The following is an 18147-nucleotide window of genomic DNA, read 5'->3' on the forward strand; positions in this document are numbered from 1 at the left end:
TGCTCCACTCTTGATCTTTCTTTTGACTGTTCATCATGCAAACTTGGCAAAAGTAAAGTTTTACCTTTTCCTCATCATGCCTCCCACTGTTTTGATCTTATTCATAGTGATGTCTGGGGAATTGATCCTATTGTCTCGCATGCACAATATAAGTACTTTGTTACCTTTACTGATTACTTTAGTCGGTCTACGTGGGTCTACTTCCTACGGGCTAAGTTTGAAGTTTTCGTCTTCTTTAAGTCTTTTCTTGCACTTCTTGAAACACAATTCCCTGCTCACATTAAGGTACTACACTCTGACTCTAGAGGCAAGTACTTGTCTATTGAATTCAAGGATTTTCTTCAAAGCAAAGGCATTATCTCTCAATGTTCTTGTCCCTTGACACCGTAAACAAAGTGGGGTTGCTAATCAAAAAAATCGTCACCTTCTGGATATGGTCTGCACCCTTCTACTTGAATCATCCATTCCTCCATGTTTTTGTGTGAAACACTCTCTAACTCAGTTCATTTAATCAAACACCTACCCTCGCCTATCTTGCACCATGTTTCTCCATTCGTTAAGTTATTTGCTCACTCTCTATCATATACTGATATTCGGATGTTCAGTTGTGTTTTTTTTGTGCATCGACCTGATCATGAATGACACAAACTTATAGCCCCATCAGTTATGTGTGCATTTCTTGGGTATGCCATTTATCCAAAAGGCTATGTTTTCTATGTTCCTTAGGCTCATCGAGTCCGTGTTTCTCGTAATGTGGCCTTATTTGAAAATCAATATTTTTTTCCATCTCAAGTTACACTGCCATCTGCATCTCTGTCTATCCTACCTAGATTTGATGAGTCTCGCCCCACTTCATCGCTGCCCCTCCCAATCCCAACCTGGCACCTCCTCCTGATCATCCCTCTGCACCTACCCTCATCACTCTTCACAGGTCTACTCGTCCTTCTTGCGCTCCTGATAGTTATGGTTTCCCTCCCATGTATCTCTTGTGGCTACTTTATCCTCTATCTCCGTTCCCTCTTGCTACAAATAGGCTATGGCACAAGAATCTTGGCAAAAGGCAATACAAATAGAACTAAAAAATCTAGCGGAAAATCACACTTGGGACATTATTACTTACCCCCCTGCTATTCGGCCTCTTGGGAGTAAGTGGGTCTTCTCTGTCAAGCTGCGTTCAGATGGATCTTTGGATCGGTACAAAGCCCGCCTCATAGCCCTGGGGAAAAAGCAGGAATATGGGATTTGTTACAATGTGAGACCCACCATGGTGCTCGGACTGGTGGGACCCACCATGAGGACGTGTGACACCAAGAAGAGTCCTCACCCAAGCAAGAACGAGTTAAGGAATTAAGAAGCACGAGTTGAAATGAGTTAGAAGACTTGAAGATCAAGTGGGACCCATAAATATCTCACGAGCTGACAACCATATCAAGATGAGTTGGAAGATCATGAGGGACCCACATGGATAAGGCCATGAGCTGGCCTCCTTCCTTATATTCATGTGAATGAAGAAAGAATTCTAGTTCAACTCATATTAGTCTTCTAGTAGATTGGTTTGAATAGACTTATCTTAGGGAGTTAGAGTTGAAAAGTAATTAGGATTGAAAGGTTAATTGTATAAGGACTCTACCACTTCCTCTACTATAAATAGAGGTGTTGTAATTCTGAATTAATCAAGTTACATATCTCATTCTTGAGTTATTCTCTCTCTCTCTCTCTCTTTGCTTGGTGCCACCTCTCTTTTCTCTTTTATTTTTTTCTTCTCTCTACCCGAGAGTTCTTCTTCCCTTTTTTTCTTTTTTTATTTCTTCTTTGTCTAGCTCAGAATTAAAGAAAAGAGATCCTAAATTCAACATGGTATCAGAGCATTATATTTAGGATCCCTCATCAAAGGAATGCTCTAAAGAAGTGATGATCAACGCCACTCAAAGAAGTCTTTTTTTATGAAGGAAGAACACAAGCCAAGAGATAAGTGTTCAATTTTTTTTACTTTTGTGTTACTGTTTTCTGAATTTAGAAGATGATTTAAGGATGAGTATGTGATTTCTTTCATCTTATTATATTATGGATATGCATGCCTCTCTATCTAGAAGGAGCTATCAAAACAGTCTTGTCGGTTTGGAAATTTTGTTTACGGAGACTAGTCCATGATCAGATTTTTGGAATTTTTTCCATGAGATAAGAATTCCATGATATAGAAGATGGTTATTGAGTCTTTTATTATTGGTATTAGAGGAAAAAAATTAGAATAATAATTTAGCATCAATGTTAAAATTCCCCATACATCGAGTTGTTTGAAGAGTACTACTTGGTGTTAATTATTAGAATTTATTTTTTTAAGAAGGGCCTGTCATGGCTGAAGAGAATATGAATATCAAAGGTGATATACTAAGAATTACCACCATACCCTTACTTGGGGTATCAAATTTTATGAGGTGGTCCACATCGGTTCCTTATAACAAAAGACCTACTTTGTCACCTCACCACCCGAGGACCACCTATTGATGAAGATGATATTTTTTTATAAAAAATGGTTGAAAAATGATACTTTGGTGATTAGTTAGCTAATAAATAGCATGTAATAACATGTCTCCAATAATGTTATTCATCTTGACAGTACTAAACAAATTTGGGAGACATGTGCTAAACTGTACTCTTGCCCGGATACTCTACATAGACCATATGATATTCTCCAAAGAATGTTGAATACTAAACAAGGAGAAAATATCCATGAGTACTAGATTTGCTTTAGAGGTTTTCTTCAAGAGTGGAAGTTAGATTAGTGTTATGGTCTCTGACCATGGATCGTGTAACCCGGCTGAAAGAGAGCTCTGAGTCCACCACAGGTTCAGCACCAGGGTGCTATGGACATCCTGGTCTTCCTATGATTTCGAATTCTGGGTGAAGTAAGTGAGGAAAATGAGAAAAGGGAAGTGCTTGGGATAGAGGGGATGAGATGGAGGATAAACTGGCTTTGAGGGAGACTATAACCTGTCCTATTTTCTGATTTTCATTTTCCTTGCCGCTCTTCATTTCATTCTGCCCCTTTAAGTTGTTCGCTGAGGCTCAATATTTACAATGATGCCATTAAGGCTTACATGCTCAAAGAGCTGAAGCATACAACATAAATATTAAGTAGCTGCTGCAAAACAGATTTACAAAAGTGCCATTATGGCTTGCACGTTCAAGAACACAAAACACACGTGATCTGCCTTCAACTGCGACGCCTTTGAATGGCTCATTCGGCTATCGATTCTATAACATCACTCCCCCCTTTGAAAGTGAGCTTGTCCTCAAGATCAAATGAAGGGTATACGGGCTGAAACACCTATAAGTTTTCCCAAGTGGCCTCGGTCGGATCAGTATGTGACCATTGAACCAAAATCTGGGGTTGTCCTCGAGCTGCCTGGTCTGCAGAATTTTGATAGGAGTGAGAGAGACCTTACCGTCTTCAATCGATGGTCAAGCAGGGATGAGTGAGGTGCTGGTCCCTTGAGAGGCTTGAGCAGGGAAACATGGAAAACATCGTGAAGTTGACACTCTGGGGGCAGTTGGAGCTGATAGACAACTTGTCCCACTTGCCGCAGAATTCTGTAGGGCCCAAAGTACTTGGGGGATAGCTTGTGGGGCATCCTGGCAAGGGAGTGTTGGCGATATGGCTGGAGGCGGAGCCAAACAAAGTCATCGGGGTGGTACTGCACATCCCGGTGGTGCTGATCATACTGAAGCTTCACGCGGGCCTAACCTTGCCGGAACCGGGCGAGGGCAATTGCTAACAACTGATCCCTGTTATGTAAGGTGTCATCAACTGCATCCACGCGGGTGGACCCTATGGTATATGAGAGCAGACAGGGGGGAGAGGGGTGTAAGGCTCTATGAAATGATGTGTTGTAGCATTACTTGGCCCAACTAATGCAGTGAAGCCAGTTCTTAGGGTTGTCCCCCACAAGGCATCGCAAGTACATCTCGATGGTGCGGTTCACTACTTCCATCTGACAGTCTGTTTGAGGGTAGTAGGCCGACGTATATTTGACTTTCGTGCAGCAGAGTCTGAAGAGTTCTTTCCAGAAGTTACTGGTAAAGATCACATCCCAATTACTGACTATTGACTCGGGAATGCCATGCACACGGACAATGTTGTCAACAAAAACTTGGGCAACTATGGCTGCTATATACGGATGGGCCATGGGCATGAAATGGGCATAATTAGAAAGGCGATCAACCACAACCAAAAGGATGGATTTGTCCGCTGCTCTCGGAAGGCCTTCAATAAAATTCACGGAGGGGTCGGACCATACCTGAGTGGGGAGGTCGAGGGGCTGGAGTACCCCAGCTGAAGAAAAATGGTGGCCTTGTTGCGCTGGCAGTTCAGGCATGCAGCAGCATATTCAGCAATGTGAGACCTCAACCCAGCCCAATAAAAATCATCGTGTACCCCCCGTAAAGATTTCTGGAGCCCCTCACCTACGCTGTCATGGTAGGCTGATAAAATTTTCAGCACCAAGGGAGATGAAGGCAGGAGGTAGATTCGTCATTTGTATAGGATGAGGTGGTCCAGGATCGACCAGTGAGGCACCATCTGACCTTCTGTAATTTTCTGAAATAGTTGCCGTAATTCTGTTGTGGACTGGTGCTCCTGACGTATAGCCTCTAGCAGCAGTGGTGTGGGGTGACTAATGGCTGCGAGTTGCATTGCTGCGTCTGACTGATGGGAGAGAGCATCCGCTGCTCGGTTCAAGGGACCCGGTTTGTGTTCCATGGTAAAGTCGAAGCCCATGAGCTTGCTGATCCAGTGCTGTTGAGGTGGCATGGAGATGCGTTGGTCCAACAAGAACTTGAGGCTGGAGTGACCAGTGCGGATGCGAAACATATGGCCCCACAAATAGGGTCTCCAGTGCTGCATGGCCTTCGCTTACCCAATTAATTCTCGCTCGTAGGCTGGCAATCCGTGATGGTGGAGGGCGTGCTGTCGGGTGAAGTATGCAATGGGGTGCTGGGATTTATGAAGGACAGCCCCAATTCCACTGCCAGAGGCATCGCATTCCAACACAAAGTCGTCGTCAAAATTTGGCAGCTACAGCACCGGTGCTGAAGCGAGAGCTTCTTTGAGCACATTAAAGGAGTTCTCTATTGTCTCCGTCCACTGGAAGGCATTATGGCGCAGCAGGTTGGATAAGGGTGCTGCGAGGTGTGCATAATTCTCTCTGAACTTTCTGTAATACCCCACGAGACCCAGAAAACCGCATAAGGCAGCAACATTGTGGAGTGGTGGCCATTGCAGTATCGCCTCGATTTTGGTTGGATCCATAGTGACGGCAGCTGTTGTAATCACATGGCCCAAATAGGCCACCTGTGGCTGACCAAAGGAGCACTTGGAGCGCTTCAAATATAGGTGGTGCGTCCGGAGGATGATGAAGACTCGACGCAGGTCTTGGAGGTGTTGCCCCCAACTCTTGCTGAAAATCTGGATATCGTCAAAGAAAACAAGGGCAAATTTTCTGAGAAAGGGGCAAAATACCTCATTCATTAATGCCTGAAAAGTAGATGGCGCATTGGAGAGGCCGAAGCCCATGACAATGAACTCAAAATGGCCATGGTGAGTGCGGAAGGCTGTTTTCTCTATGTCCGGAGGATGCATGCGGACTTGATGATAGCCAGACAGCAAGTCGAGCTTGGTGAAAAATGTGGCCATGTGGAGTTCATCTAGTAGCTCATCCACAACCGGAATGGGAAACTTGTCCTTAATTGTCTTGGCATTTAATTCCCGGTAATCAACACAAAACCGCCATGTGTGGTCATTCTTCTTCACCAAGAGGACCGGGAACGAAAAGGGAGAGGTACTCGGCCTTATGAGGCCCTGATCGAGCATGACAGCACATTGTCTTTCAATCTCATCTTTTTGGAGGTGGGGGTATCCATAGGGTCTCACCACCACAACCTCGGAGCCAGCCTTCAAATGGATTCTGTGGTCACAGTGGCGTAAAGGCGGTAGGTTGCTGAGTAGGTGAAACAAATCAGCAAATTCATCCAACACTGCGTCCAACATGTTGACAGTGGGCTGTTGTTGCTGGATGGTATGCAGCTGTGCTGAACCTTCGGTATGACGGCCCTGAAGTGTGATGCTGTGTGATAAAATTCAAAGCTCATAGTAAGGGCAACGAAGTCCCATAATATTGGCCCTAAGGTCTGGGGCCACGTAACGCCGAGAACTAAATCAAAATCAGCGAGGGGTATGATGCAGAAATCTGCTGAGAAGATATGTCCAGCAATGGAGAACCGGACAGACTTGCTAACTCCATAGCTCGGCACTTTGTCCCCATTGGCAACAAACATTGAAGCGGTTGGCTTGGATTTCACCGGAAGTTTCAAATAATTGGCGGTGGTAAGGCTGATGAACTTGTGTGTGCTGCCTTAGTCCACGAGACTGACCAGTGGTTGGGGACCAGCCAACACACAGACCTGCATTGTGGTGGTGGTCTGAATGCCTGTAATGGCGTGGATGGAGATCACAGGTTCCTCAGCAGCAATCTCTTCCACCGGTGGGTCTTCCTCATCTTCGTCTTCCAGTTCCACCCAAAAAAGTTTCTTACAGCAGTGTCCAAAGGTATAGTGTTCATCACAATTGAAGCATAACCCATTTTCTTTCCTGGCTTCCATTTATGGTCCGGTGAGTTTTTTGATGACTGATTGTTGTGTTGGAGGGGGTTTTGGGTGGTAGGGAGGAGGGTTATAAGGACTGCTGCATCAGTGAGATGAGGTGGATGACCCTCCCGAGGAGGTTTTCCCAGTTGACCACGTTGGCTTCTTGTTTTAAAATTTGTGTTTGGTCTCCAAAGTTCGAGCGAAATTCATAGCTCGGGTCAAATCTGAGGGGGGCATGAGTTCTACTTCCAACCTCAATGCCTCATTTAACCCTGTTGTGAAGAAGCTAACTTGCTGATCTACTCTGATCACTTGTCTAGCTCCGGCTAACTTCTCCTGAAATATCTTCTGGTAATCAGCAACATTGCCAATCTGTTTTAACATAATGAGATTGCTCAATGGGTTAGCGTGGGTGGTAGACCCAAACTGGATGGTGCATAATTCTTTAAATTCTTCCCAATTGATGCTCGGATGTTCCCGTTCTAGTTGGTGGCCCCACAGCTGCGCTTCGTTGAGCATGTGGAATGCAGCCATCCCAACTCTGACCCGCTAAAGAGCAGAAATTCCATTTTTGTGTACCTTGGAATGGTGGTAGCCTCTGGACGTCCACCATTCGAACTGTAGTGTCCCCCTAGTCCATGATTTTTTGGGTGTCCCCCATGTGGAGTGGATGTCCTACGAATCAGGTTGGTGATCTCTTCCATATGCTGAGCCATCTGCTGATACATCGCCTGAGCGACTGAATGAGACACTATGCTGTCCAGCATGCTTGCCAGTCGACCCTCTGCCTCATCCTGCCTTGCTTGCATCTCTTCTCTGAACCTTTCAAACCTCTCTTCCTGGCTAGACGTCTCTCCCATAGTTCCCCGCTCTAATACCAACGTGTTATGGTCTCTGACCATGGACCGTGTAACCCGACGAAAGGAGAGCTCTACGTCCAGCACAGGTTCAGCACCAGGGTGTTGTGGACGTCCTGGTCTTCCAATGATTTCGAATTCTGGGTGACATAAGTGAGGAAAATGAGAAAAGGGAAGTGCTCAGGATAGAGGGGAGGAGATGGAGAATAACCTGGCTTTGAGGGAGACTGTAACCTACGGCTCTGAGGTAGACCATAACCTGGTTCGTCAGAGGAGAACCTGTCTTGTTTTCTGATTTCAACTTTCCTTGCCTTGCTTCATTTCATTTTGCACCTTTAAGATGTTCACTAAGGCTTAATATTTACAATGACATCATTAAATCTTAAACACTCAAAGACCTGAAGCATACATCATAAATATTAAGTAGCATCTACAAAACAGATTTACCAAAAGTGCCATTATGGCTTGCACGTTCAAGAACACAAAACACACGTGATCTACCTTCAACTACGATACCTTTGAATGACTCGTTCGGCTATCGAGTATATAACACTCAACCTTCAACCACTAATATTTCTATCCAAGACAAATAGAAGGAAGCCTTAATTACTACTATTTGTCTTGCAAATGTTAAACCCCATCTTGAGATTGCCAAGAGTCAACTTTTGAGTGTTGTTGTTATCCCCAAGTTTGATGATGTATGCGAAACACTACTTCGTATTCCATACACTTCTTCCTCCACTATTGAAGTATCATCTGCTATGTATTCCGATCATAGAGGGTTATCATCTGACCACGGCCAAGGAAGAGGTGGAAAGACTGGTGCTGGCATAGCAGATGGGAAAGAATGTACTCATTGTATTTTTTCTTCTCTTAAAGTAAGGTCAGAATTTCATTGTGAGGTTTGTCAATTGAGTAAACATCAAAGGAGTACATACTCTCCTCGCCCAGAAGTCAAAAGTGTCACTCCATTTTCTTTAATTCATACTGATGTTTGGGGGCCCTTGAGTGTCTCCCACATTTCCCAAGCAAAATATTTTATTACATTTGTTGATGATTTCACTCACCAACTTGGTTGTTTATATTTAAGGAGAGTTCTGAGATACCATTCATTTTTAAATCATTTTATGCTATGGTACTCACACAATTTGGTCAGAAAATAAAAATTCTCCGGTCTGATAATGCCAAAGAATATGTTTCCAAAGACCTTGACTCTTTTTGTCAAGAAAATGGCATTATCAATCAAACATCATGCACCTACACTCCTCAACAAAATAGTGTAGCCGAACGAAAAAATTGTAATATTCTTGAGGTAGCTCGAGGTTTATTCTATGCCATGAAAGTTCCATACTTTTATTGGCCTCATGCAGTCCTTATGGCTTACTTTCTTATAAATCCTCTACCATCTACCATTCTTGGTAGTAAATCTCCTTACTCTAGATTATTACCAAAGGATGATCCATTTTCACTACCTTTGAAAGTCTTCGGATGTCAATGTTTTGTTCATAATTCATTACCTAGGCACAACAAACTTGATCCTAAATCTATCAAGTGTATCTTTTTAGGATACTCTTGCACACAAAAGGGTTATGTTTGTTATAGTCCTACTCTTCAACATTTATTTGTGTCCAGGGATGTAACATTTTTTGAAGACTCCTCTTTTTATTCTGATAGTGCTCCTCCTGGTCTATCCTTAGTACTAGGTTCCTCTCGACCGGTTGTGCCTCGTGATACAGAAATTATTCAACCCCTAGAGCAAGTGGCCAACACCACACCTGCCGAGTTAACAGATCCAACAAAGGTAAGTCCTTCATCACCAGATATTTTTGGCCCTCAATATGATACTCGTCCTATTTCTATAAGGAAAGTACCAAGATCATGCACTAAACCTTCTACTTCTCATCCCATTTCAAATTTTGTGTCTCATCATCGCCTCTCACCTTTATGTTGTCAGTTTCTTTCTTCTATTTCCTCCATATTTGTTCCTTGGTCCTATCAGGAGGCTCTACAACATCCAAGGTGGTAGGCAGCAATGGATGAAAAAATGGAGGCCCTTAATGACAATCATACATGGTCACTAGTTCCTCTTCCCATAGATAAAAAACTTGTTGGTTGCAAGTGGGTTTATACTATCAAACATAATCCGGATGGGTCGAATTACATGACTAAAGGCTCAATTGGTTGCCAAAGGTTATACTCAGTGCTATGGAATTGATTATGAAGAAACCTCCTCTCTAGTGGCAAAAATGAACTTGGTACATATATTATTATCTCTGGTGGCCAATTCATCACAGCCATATCAACTTGACGGGAAATATGCATTTCTTAATGGTGATATTAAAGAAGAAATTTACATGCAACAACCACCCGGGTATGTGGTTGAGGGGGAGCCAGTATGCCGCCTAAAAAAATCTTTATGGTCTAAAGAAGTCCCCTCGGGCATGGTTTGAGAAATTTAGTCAAGCCATCATAAGGGCCAGCTTTCACAGATGCTTTGGAGATCACTCAGTATTTATTGAAAATACACCAAGTCGTAAGGTGATTCTAGCTGTATATGTTGATGATATTATTTTAACGGGGAGTGATTCCGAGGGCATCCAAAAAACAAACGAGAAAATATGTGCTGAATTCAAGACATGGGATTGTGCTATCCCAAAAGAAGTATGGCCTTGATCTACTAGAGGAGACTGGAATGATGGGATGCAAACCAGCAGACCCTCCTATGGAATCAAATAAAAAATTATGTGCAGGCACTGTAGAGGATGTAGATATTGGGAAATATCAAAGACTAGTGGGACGACTTATTTACATGTGTGTAACAAGGCCAGATATTTCATATGCAGTAAGTGTGGCAAGTCAATAAATGCACAAGCCACAACTTAATAATTGGCAAGCACTTGAAAGAATACTACAATATCTGAAAGGAGCTCCAAGAAGGGGGCTTCTCTATAAAAACCATGGTCACTTCAATATCAAAGGATTCTCAGTTGCAGACTGGGCCGAATCCCCAGATGACAGAAAATCTGCTTTGGGATTTTGTACTGTAGTTGGAGGGAATTTGGTTACATGGAAAAGCAAGAAGCAAAATGTAGTAGCACGGTCTAGTGCAGAAGTAGAATAAAGGGCCATGGCATCCACTGTTAGTGAACTCATATGGATAAGATCTATTCTCACTGAGTTTGGATTCTACAAAGAAGCTCCAATAGATCTATACTATGACAATCAAGCAACAATACACATTACATCGAATCCAGTCTTCCATGAAAGAACAAAGCATATTGAAGTGGATTGCCATTTTATATGACAAAATTTCCAAGCCGATTTCTTATCTCTGAAGCATATATCATCACAAAGTCAAGTTGTAGATATTCTCACTAAGCCGGTCACTCACAAGATTATGTCTACCATATGCAGCAAGCTGGGCATTTATGATGTCTCTTCTCACCCCCAGCTTGAGGGGGAGTGTTACAATGTGGACCCACCATGGTGCTCAAGCTAGTGGGACCCACCATGAGGACGTGGGACACCAAGAATAGTCCTCATCCAAGCAAGCACGAGTTAAGGAATTAAGAAGCACAAACTAAAATGAGTTAGAAGACCTGAAGATCAAGTGGGACCCACAAATATCTCTGAGCTGGCAACCTTATCAAGATGAGCTGGAAGATCATGAGGGACCCACAAGGATAAGGCCATGAGCTGGCCTCCTCCCTTATATTCACGTGCATGTAAAAAAATTATAGTTCAACTCATATTTGTCTTCTATTAGATTGGTTGGAATAGACTTATCTTAGAGAGTTAGAGTTGGAATGTAAATAGGATTGAAAGGCTAATTGTATAAGGACTCTACCTCTTCATCTACTATAAATAGAGGTGTTGTAATTCGGAATTAATCAAGTTACACATCTCATTCTTGAGTTAATCTCTCTCTCTCTCTCTCTCTCTCTCTCTCTCTCTCTCTCTCTCCTTGCTTGCGCCACCTCTTTTCTCTTTTAGTTTTTTCTTCTCTCTACCTAAGAGCTCTTCCCTTTTCTTATTTTTTTCTTTCTTCTTTCTCTTGCTTGGAATTATGGAATAGGGATCCTAAATTCAACAGGATTGATTATTAGGATACATTTGTGCCAGTTCCCAAGATAACCACAGTCCGCACTATATTTTCCATTGTAGCCTCCTAGTCCTGGTCACTACATCAGATGGATGTGAAGAATGCCTTTCTACATGGTGACCTACAGGAAGTTGTCTACATGAAGCTCCCCTTTGGTATGACTACCTCCTCTCCTGATGATGTCTGCAAGCTATGTTGTCCTCTGTATGGGCTCAAGAAAGCCCCCCCCCCCCTCCCCCCGAGATTGGTTTGAGACGTTTCGCCACACACTTATTCTCCGCAAGTTTACACAGAGTCAATATGATTCCTCTCTTTTCTATACAAGTCTGCCATGGGCATGAACATTCTCTTGGTTTATGTAAATGACATCATCATTACTAGAGCTGACTCTGGCCTGATTACCAAGTTTTAGTAGGTGTTGCCTGCCACCTTTCATATGAAGGACTTTGGCCAGCTCATGTACTTCTTAGGGCTGGAGGTACATCAACCGCCCAACAGTATTTTCTTAAACCAGCATAAGTATATTCAAGAAATTATTACTCTAGGTGGGTTACAATTCAAATATTCGGTTGCTACTCCTATGGAGGTCAATGTCAAATACAGGAAAGATGAAGAGGATCTTCTTGATGATCCTAGTATCTATCGACGATTGGTTGGGAGTCTCATATACTTGACCACTACTCACCGTGACATCTCATATGTTGTTCATCATGTCAATCAGTTTATATCATTTCCTCGGCACCTTCATATTGTGGCAGTTCATCACATCATCCACTATTTGCGAGGTTCTTCTACTCGTGGCTTATTCTTTCCTATAGGCTCCACACTACGACTGGTTGCATATAGTGATGTTGATTGGGCTAGGTGCCTCGATACCCGTCGTTCTACTATAGGTTGGTGTATGGTTTTAGGGAATGGACTGATTTCTTGGAAATGTAAGAAATAGGACCGGGTCTCAAAGCCATCCACTGAGGCCGAGTATCATGCCATGTCAAATGTGTGTTCTAAAGTTATATGGCTTTGCGGTCTTCTTTCTGAGCTCCAGTTTCCTCGGACTTCACCTACACCACTTCATGCGGATAATACGAGTGCTATTCAGATTGCTGCCAACCCTATTTTTCATGAGCGGACCAAGCACATTGAGGTTGATTGTCACTCTATCTGCGACACTTTGGAGCGCTAGGTAATCTCTCTTCCGTTCATTTATTCGGATCTTCAATTGGCTAATATCTTCACCAAAGCATTGTCTCAACCCTGACATAATTTTCTGGTTGGCAAATTGTTGTTGGTTGACTCCCCAACATCAATTTGAGGGGGGATGTTACGATATGTTGGGATGTATATTAGATATAATTTATGTTAATATTTGTTGTATAATTTGTGTTATGTACATAGAGTAATTAGACAGGGATTAATGGGCTGGGTTGCATTGTATTGGGCCCATGGACTGTTATGTAATAAGGTTAATCTAACACCTAAGTATAAATAGAAAATAAAGAGGAAGGGAAGCTCTCGAGCAGATTATTTCCAAAAAAAAATTACTTCGTATTCGTGACTGAGAAACCAGAGCGTGAAGCTCTCTGTTGGGCTGCGTCGTCGGCCTCTAGAGGTTATGATGGTTCCATCCACCACTATCAGAGCTTAGTGCTCTCTATTGGGTAGTGCCATCAGCCTTGTGACGAGGTGGTTTCGTCCATGAGAAACCAGAACATGAGCTCTGGTATTGGCTGCTTCATCACACTCGGTTCACCGTTGTCAACCTCAGTTTATCAGTGTGGGCTAAAAAATAAATGTTGAATTTTTTGTGTATCATGTAAAACATGAAAATAATAAATAGAATAAATCATGATTTCACTCATAAGACCATGGAGGATTTTTATAAACCCTTAGGCTGTGTTTTAAATATAGAAAGTGGAGAGAAAAGAAAAAGAAACAAAAAACAAAAAAAAAAAAACAATGGAGGTTTCTTTTCTCCTATTTGGATGCCCATGGAAAATGAAAGAGGAAATGGAAGAGAAATATAGTTCCTCTAGTTTGGATACACATGGAAAATGAAAAATAATTGAAAGTCAGTAAATATTAAAAAAATTATGATTAAAACTTTCTCTAAAGTTTTATTTCTTTTCCTATCTCCCCAAATTCCATTATTTTGTGAGAGATAAATTAATAACTAAGTGAGAAAGTGATTTTATCTCTTATTTTCTTTTTTGCCAATGATTCTCTACTGCCAAAAAAAAAAAAAACTCTCTCCTTTTTTCTTTTCTTTCCTATGGGCTCCAAATAGGCCCTTAGGATAAGTTATATCATCATCAGCAATCGAAAAAATCAACCTCTAGAGAGGGATAGGAAAAATTTATATAGACTTAGCTAGATTATATTAAATCCATAGAACAATGTTGAAAGAGTGAATTGTGTGGACAATGACAAACATATGGAATGGGATATTGAAACACTATTTAAAAAGTTCCTAAGAAAGGACATGCCAAACACCTACTTTCCAAGGCATGGACCATTTAATTGAAGATGTGTTCCATCATCAACAAGGCGGACAAGGCCATTTTCCGTAAATATCATGGGAAGTGAAGAAGATAGGTTTAAAATTTGTTCAATAAAATTCCCCTTAGGGTAGGCATTTATCCATGTCACTTATATTTTGTGTCTCTCAATTATATGTGTTTGAGGGAGTTTAACATCTTATTCTTATGAGTAGTTGTTATGGACCAAAAAGTGAGCAGAGCTAGGCTGAGACACCATGGCTGAGTCAATTACCCTGACTGAGTCAGTTAAGTAGTCATTTAGTTTATTTTCATGTTAAATGTCATAGAAGGGAAAAATTGTAATTATCTAAACTTTGTGGTCATGAGTCCTATTTAAGGGACGCCCTAGAATGAAATGAACAAGTCGAATTTCACCCAACATAGGATCAGGTTCTCCTCCGATGAACCTAGGTTGTAGAATCCCTCAGAGCCGTAGGTTACGGTCTCCCTCAGAGCCGGGTTATCCACCACCATTCACCTTCGTGGTCTCCCCCTACGATTCTTCTTCTTCTTCGTTATCTTCTCCCATCTTCTTGTGAATCGCCGTGTTGATCTGGGACCATACTAGTAGCCTATACGAATTTGAGCCAAGAGGAAGAATTCCTAAAAGTGACATTCAAAAAAATATTATAGGATGGTCAATGATGATAGGAGCAAATAGCTAGAACCAACTAAAAATTAAAATAATATTTTTTATGTTGAGTATGTTGTTGACTATTTTAACAAGAAAGAAAAGATAGATCATCAGCGTGAATACATAAAAAAAGAAATGGTGGAAAGGGAATCCTTGTAATGTATAAAAAGTGGTATTTTTTTATGATAGGGCATAGGCTTCATGGGGCATTAGCCGGATATTGCTAATAATGGATCTTGTAACGTTGTTTTAAACAAGCTCAACGGTAATTGGCATCACATAGTAAGACCTTAGATACCTTCACAAAATTTAATTATGGTAGAAACCCAAAATTATACCCAAAGAAACAAGAGAAGGAGAAAAGTAGAAAAGAAGAAGAAAGAAGAAGAAAAATTGAAAGACAAGCCAACACAAAATAGAAAGTACCACCTCCAAGAAACAAGGGGTGTGGAACATGTGGGAGAAAAGGGAAAATACCCAAGTGGCATGAGGCATGAGGATAAAAATGAAAATTATCCCTCTTCTTGATAATATAAGATCCTAATGGATTAGATTTATCTTTAATTGATGTAATCTTTCATTTCCTAGAATCTATCCTAAATTGATTTAATCCATTCAATTTCTTAGAATCCCTCCTTGAGTTATATAATCTAGTTGATTAAGGAGTTCTCAAAATAATGCTATAAGTGGGGATTTTTGGCTGAAAGAAGAGATCGTTAAAGCCTTTTCCTAAATCACTCTTGCCTCTCTTTCCCCTCTCAAATTCGTGCCTAGCACCGCTCCTCTCCTTTCACCTCCCATCTTCATTATTTTCCTTCTAGCTCTCACTCTGTCTCCCTCTCTTCCTATACTTCTCTTCTCTCATATTCAAACCCTCTTAATCTCTCTTTTTCAACTCTTCCTTGCCCTTTTAATAAAAAATAGGGAACTTTCACAAGTGGATTCTTATCAAATCATCTATCTTCCTAATCTATCTAATGTGCAAAGAAAAGGGGGTTGAGAGTTTGTAGGAGTTTCTTGATATGAATGTGTCCATTAGACTAATGGTAAAATCATATTGTTCTCTATTATTCTACTTATAATAAAATGGATAGTTTCAAACTGTGCTACTAACGGTGTTATTAATGTATTTAGACACATACCATCCAACACAAATATTATGACGGCTATTTAATCAATTTGTCAAGTTAATACCTGAAGAAAAAAACTCATACAAGATTGTTGTCGTGAAGAAGAACTTCCATAAAGAAGAAGTTTAAATATTTTAATACTAGAGTCCAAGTGACATAGAAAATCTCAAGAATTGTAGTCATGCATGAGAATAGCTAGCCAATTTTGAACTATTAAGTGCATCAATGTTATGGAGCATTAGGATATTCATATTTTCAAAACATACTCAAAATCATCATACACCTGTTTTATAAAGGTTTGAAAATATCACAAAAGTTTTTGCGAAATATAAACATTACTTTAAATTCAAATCTCATGATTTTGTATTATACCAATCATTGAATTCAAGAAAAATCAAATGAAATAATTTCCATAAATATGTTTTTAATTGGATATAAAGATTTTGGAAACGGCAAGACCCTTAGTCATGATCTATATCATGCTTAAAAATAATTTTTATATATTGGAAATAGGCATGCTGAATCATCCAGCTAGCAAAATGATCGATCATTCTAAGTTCTGCAAGATGGATTTATAAACATGATCAATCATCCACTATAGCTTGATCGATCATTGAAGGGAAACGATTGATCATCCACTGTAGTCATCCACCTTTACCACGATCAATCATATAGAAACATTGACAAGTCATTTGATAAAGCATGATCGATCAATTTTGCTAGTTGGATTATTCATCCTCTTTTCAAAGGGTTTCAAAGTGTTAACTAATGCCATGATCAATCATTAGGCCATAAAAATAAAAAAATATAGTCATTACAAAGGCATGATCATTCAATGAAAAGGCAATATAGTGATTTAGCCCCAAGTTTTGTTACTCTCAACACCTAGAAAAAAATGACCAATCCCAAGAACTCTTCCACTTTGAAACCAAATTTGGAGATTGGATTTGGGTATTTGAAACACCATCTTTCAATGAGCCAAGTTCCTTTCTTTTTCTTTTTATTTAACATATTATTTAATTAGCTTAATCCTTGCTAGATTTTGTTCACCATTACTTTGAAATAATATTATTGTTCTAGCAAGTGAATTTGAATTTGCATCTTACTAAAAGTACTTGGAGCTATGGGGACTTAAATATATAAATCTAAGTGGCTACTTGTTTATATTTTGAAATCTATTGGTTATACTTGGTCCAATGTATCTTAATTGAAGATCTCATACTTTAAAATTTGACTGCACTATTCAAATTGATACTTGTAGGTATATATTGTAAAATTATTCTTAAATCAAGCCTCTTTAAGCATTTCCCCCCTTTTAAAACAAATATGATTTTATTTTGAACTTATATTTTAAAATCTGGTAAATAAATGGCCTATTGAGCTTCTAGTACAAAGAATAGGTACTTAGGATTCTTCTTGATGTTGGCCCAAGTGGCTTATCAAGAGGGGAGGTGAATTGAGATATTCAAATTAAAACCAATTTGTGCATGTAATCAAAATATCAAGCATAAAAGCAATTCAATATAAATAGAAACATGCACACACCAAAAGGAAAAAAGATTTTCTGTTATCGATGTTCCCTTAGTGGTAGTCACCACCCAAGAACCCTTGCTTGGGAAAATTTCCACTATTACTCTCCAATTGTTGGAAAATTAAAAAGAGATTTTGGCTCTGTTTGGCCACGTGTAGCTCAATACATGATTTTTACACAAGCCAATCTCCCAAAGAGATTTCTGCTAGATTCTAAAACCTATTAATCTAGATAGAAAGGGAAAAAGTACACCTTTGGAGAGATACTTCTCCTTGAGAGATTCAAGCTGCATCCTCCTTTGTAGAATGTTGTTAATAGATCAATGAGATTGTACTATGATATATGTAAGGATGATCGAAAGAGATTGAAGGTTTTTCAAAGAAAATGTTTTCTCACTTTCTCTCTAAAGCACTTTTGGTGGGAATTTTCAAGATAAAGGTTTGTGGTTGAAGATATCCCAATAAATTCTCTTTCACTCCTTTACTCACGGTTTGGTGGGGGTATTTATACCTTCCCAAATTCAAACTAGTGTTATTTGCCCATTTGCAAATATCAGATTGTTGATTGATCCATCACTGGTAAGTGACTGATTGATCAATTAATCATAACAACTACTTTTCTATCAGACAATGACTTATTGGTCGATAGATTGATTGATCAATATGGTACTTATGGTAAAAAAAGTCATTGCTAGTGGTTGATCGATTAATCGAG

At 40.3% G+C, this 18147-nt stretch overlaps 2 protein-coding genes across 2 annotated transcripts; one reads left to right on the forward strand and one right to left on the reverse strand.

Moving 5' to 3' along the window:
- Positions 1-4276: 4276 nt before the first annotated feature.
- Positions 4277-4903, reverse strand: LOC137965269 (uncharacterized). The gene is made up of 2 exons (XM_068811604.1): positions 4585-4903; positions 4277-4482 (listed from the first exon to the last, which is right to left on the reverse strand). Exons 1-2 carry the CDS (start codon positions 4901-4903, stop codon positions 4277-4279), a joined length of 525 nt encoding a protein of 174 aa, XP_068667705.1.
- A 5723-nt stretch (positions 4904-10626) lies between these two features.
- LOC137965271 (uncharacterized mitochondrial protein AtMg00810-like) lies at positions 10627-12784 on the forward strand. The gene is made up of 4 exons (XM_068811606.1): positions 10627-10782; positions 11690-11782; positions 12017-12505; positions 12548-12784. Exons 1-4 carry the CDS (start codon positions 10627-10629, stop codon positions 12782-12784), a joined length of 975 nt encoding a protein of 324 aa, XP_068667707.1.
- Positions 12785-18147: the final 5363 nt, after the last annotated feature.

Source organism: Aristolochia californica, unplaced genomic scaffold (genome assembly GCF_029961685.1).
Source record: "Aristolochia californica isolate CCGP_79_NKW_82.1479 unplaced genomic scaffold, dmAriCali1.0.hap1 SCAF_5, whole genome shotgun sequence".
Lineage (NCBI taxonomy): Eukaryota > Viridiplantae > Streptophyta > Magnoliopsida > Piperales > Aristolochiaceae > Aristolochia > Aristolochia californica.

Bases quoted from the DNA above. Each gene is read 5' to 3' on its own strand.
- LOC137965269 (XM_068811604.1), bottom strand. From the start codon at position 4,903: ATGCAGCACTGGAGACCCTATTTGTGGGGCCATATGTTTCGCATCCGC. The intron at 4,483-4,584 runs GTCAGATGGTGC...AAATTTTATCAG, and splicing joins ATTTCAGAAAATTACAGAAG to CCTACCATGACAGCGTAGGT.
- LOC137965271 (XM_068811606.1), top strand. From the start codon at position 10,627: ATGGCATCCACTGTTAGTGAACTCATATGGATAAGATCTATTCTCACT. The intron at 10,783-11,689 runs GTGGATTGCCAT...TCACTACATCAG, and splicing joins AAAGAACAAAGCATATTGAA to ATGGATGTGAAGAATGCCTT. The intron at 11,783-12,016 runs GTCTGCAAGCTA...AAGTTTTAGTAG, and splicing joins CTACCTCCTCTCCTGATGAT to GTGTTGCCTGCCACCTTTCA.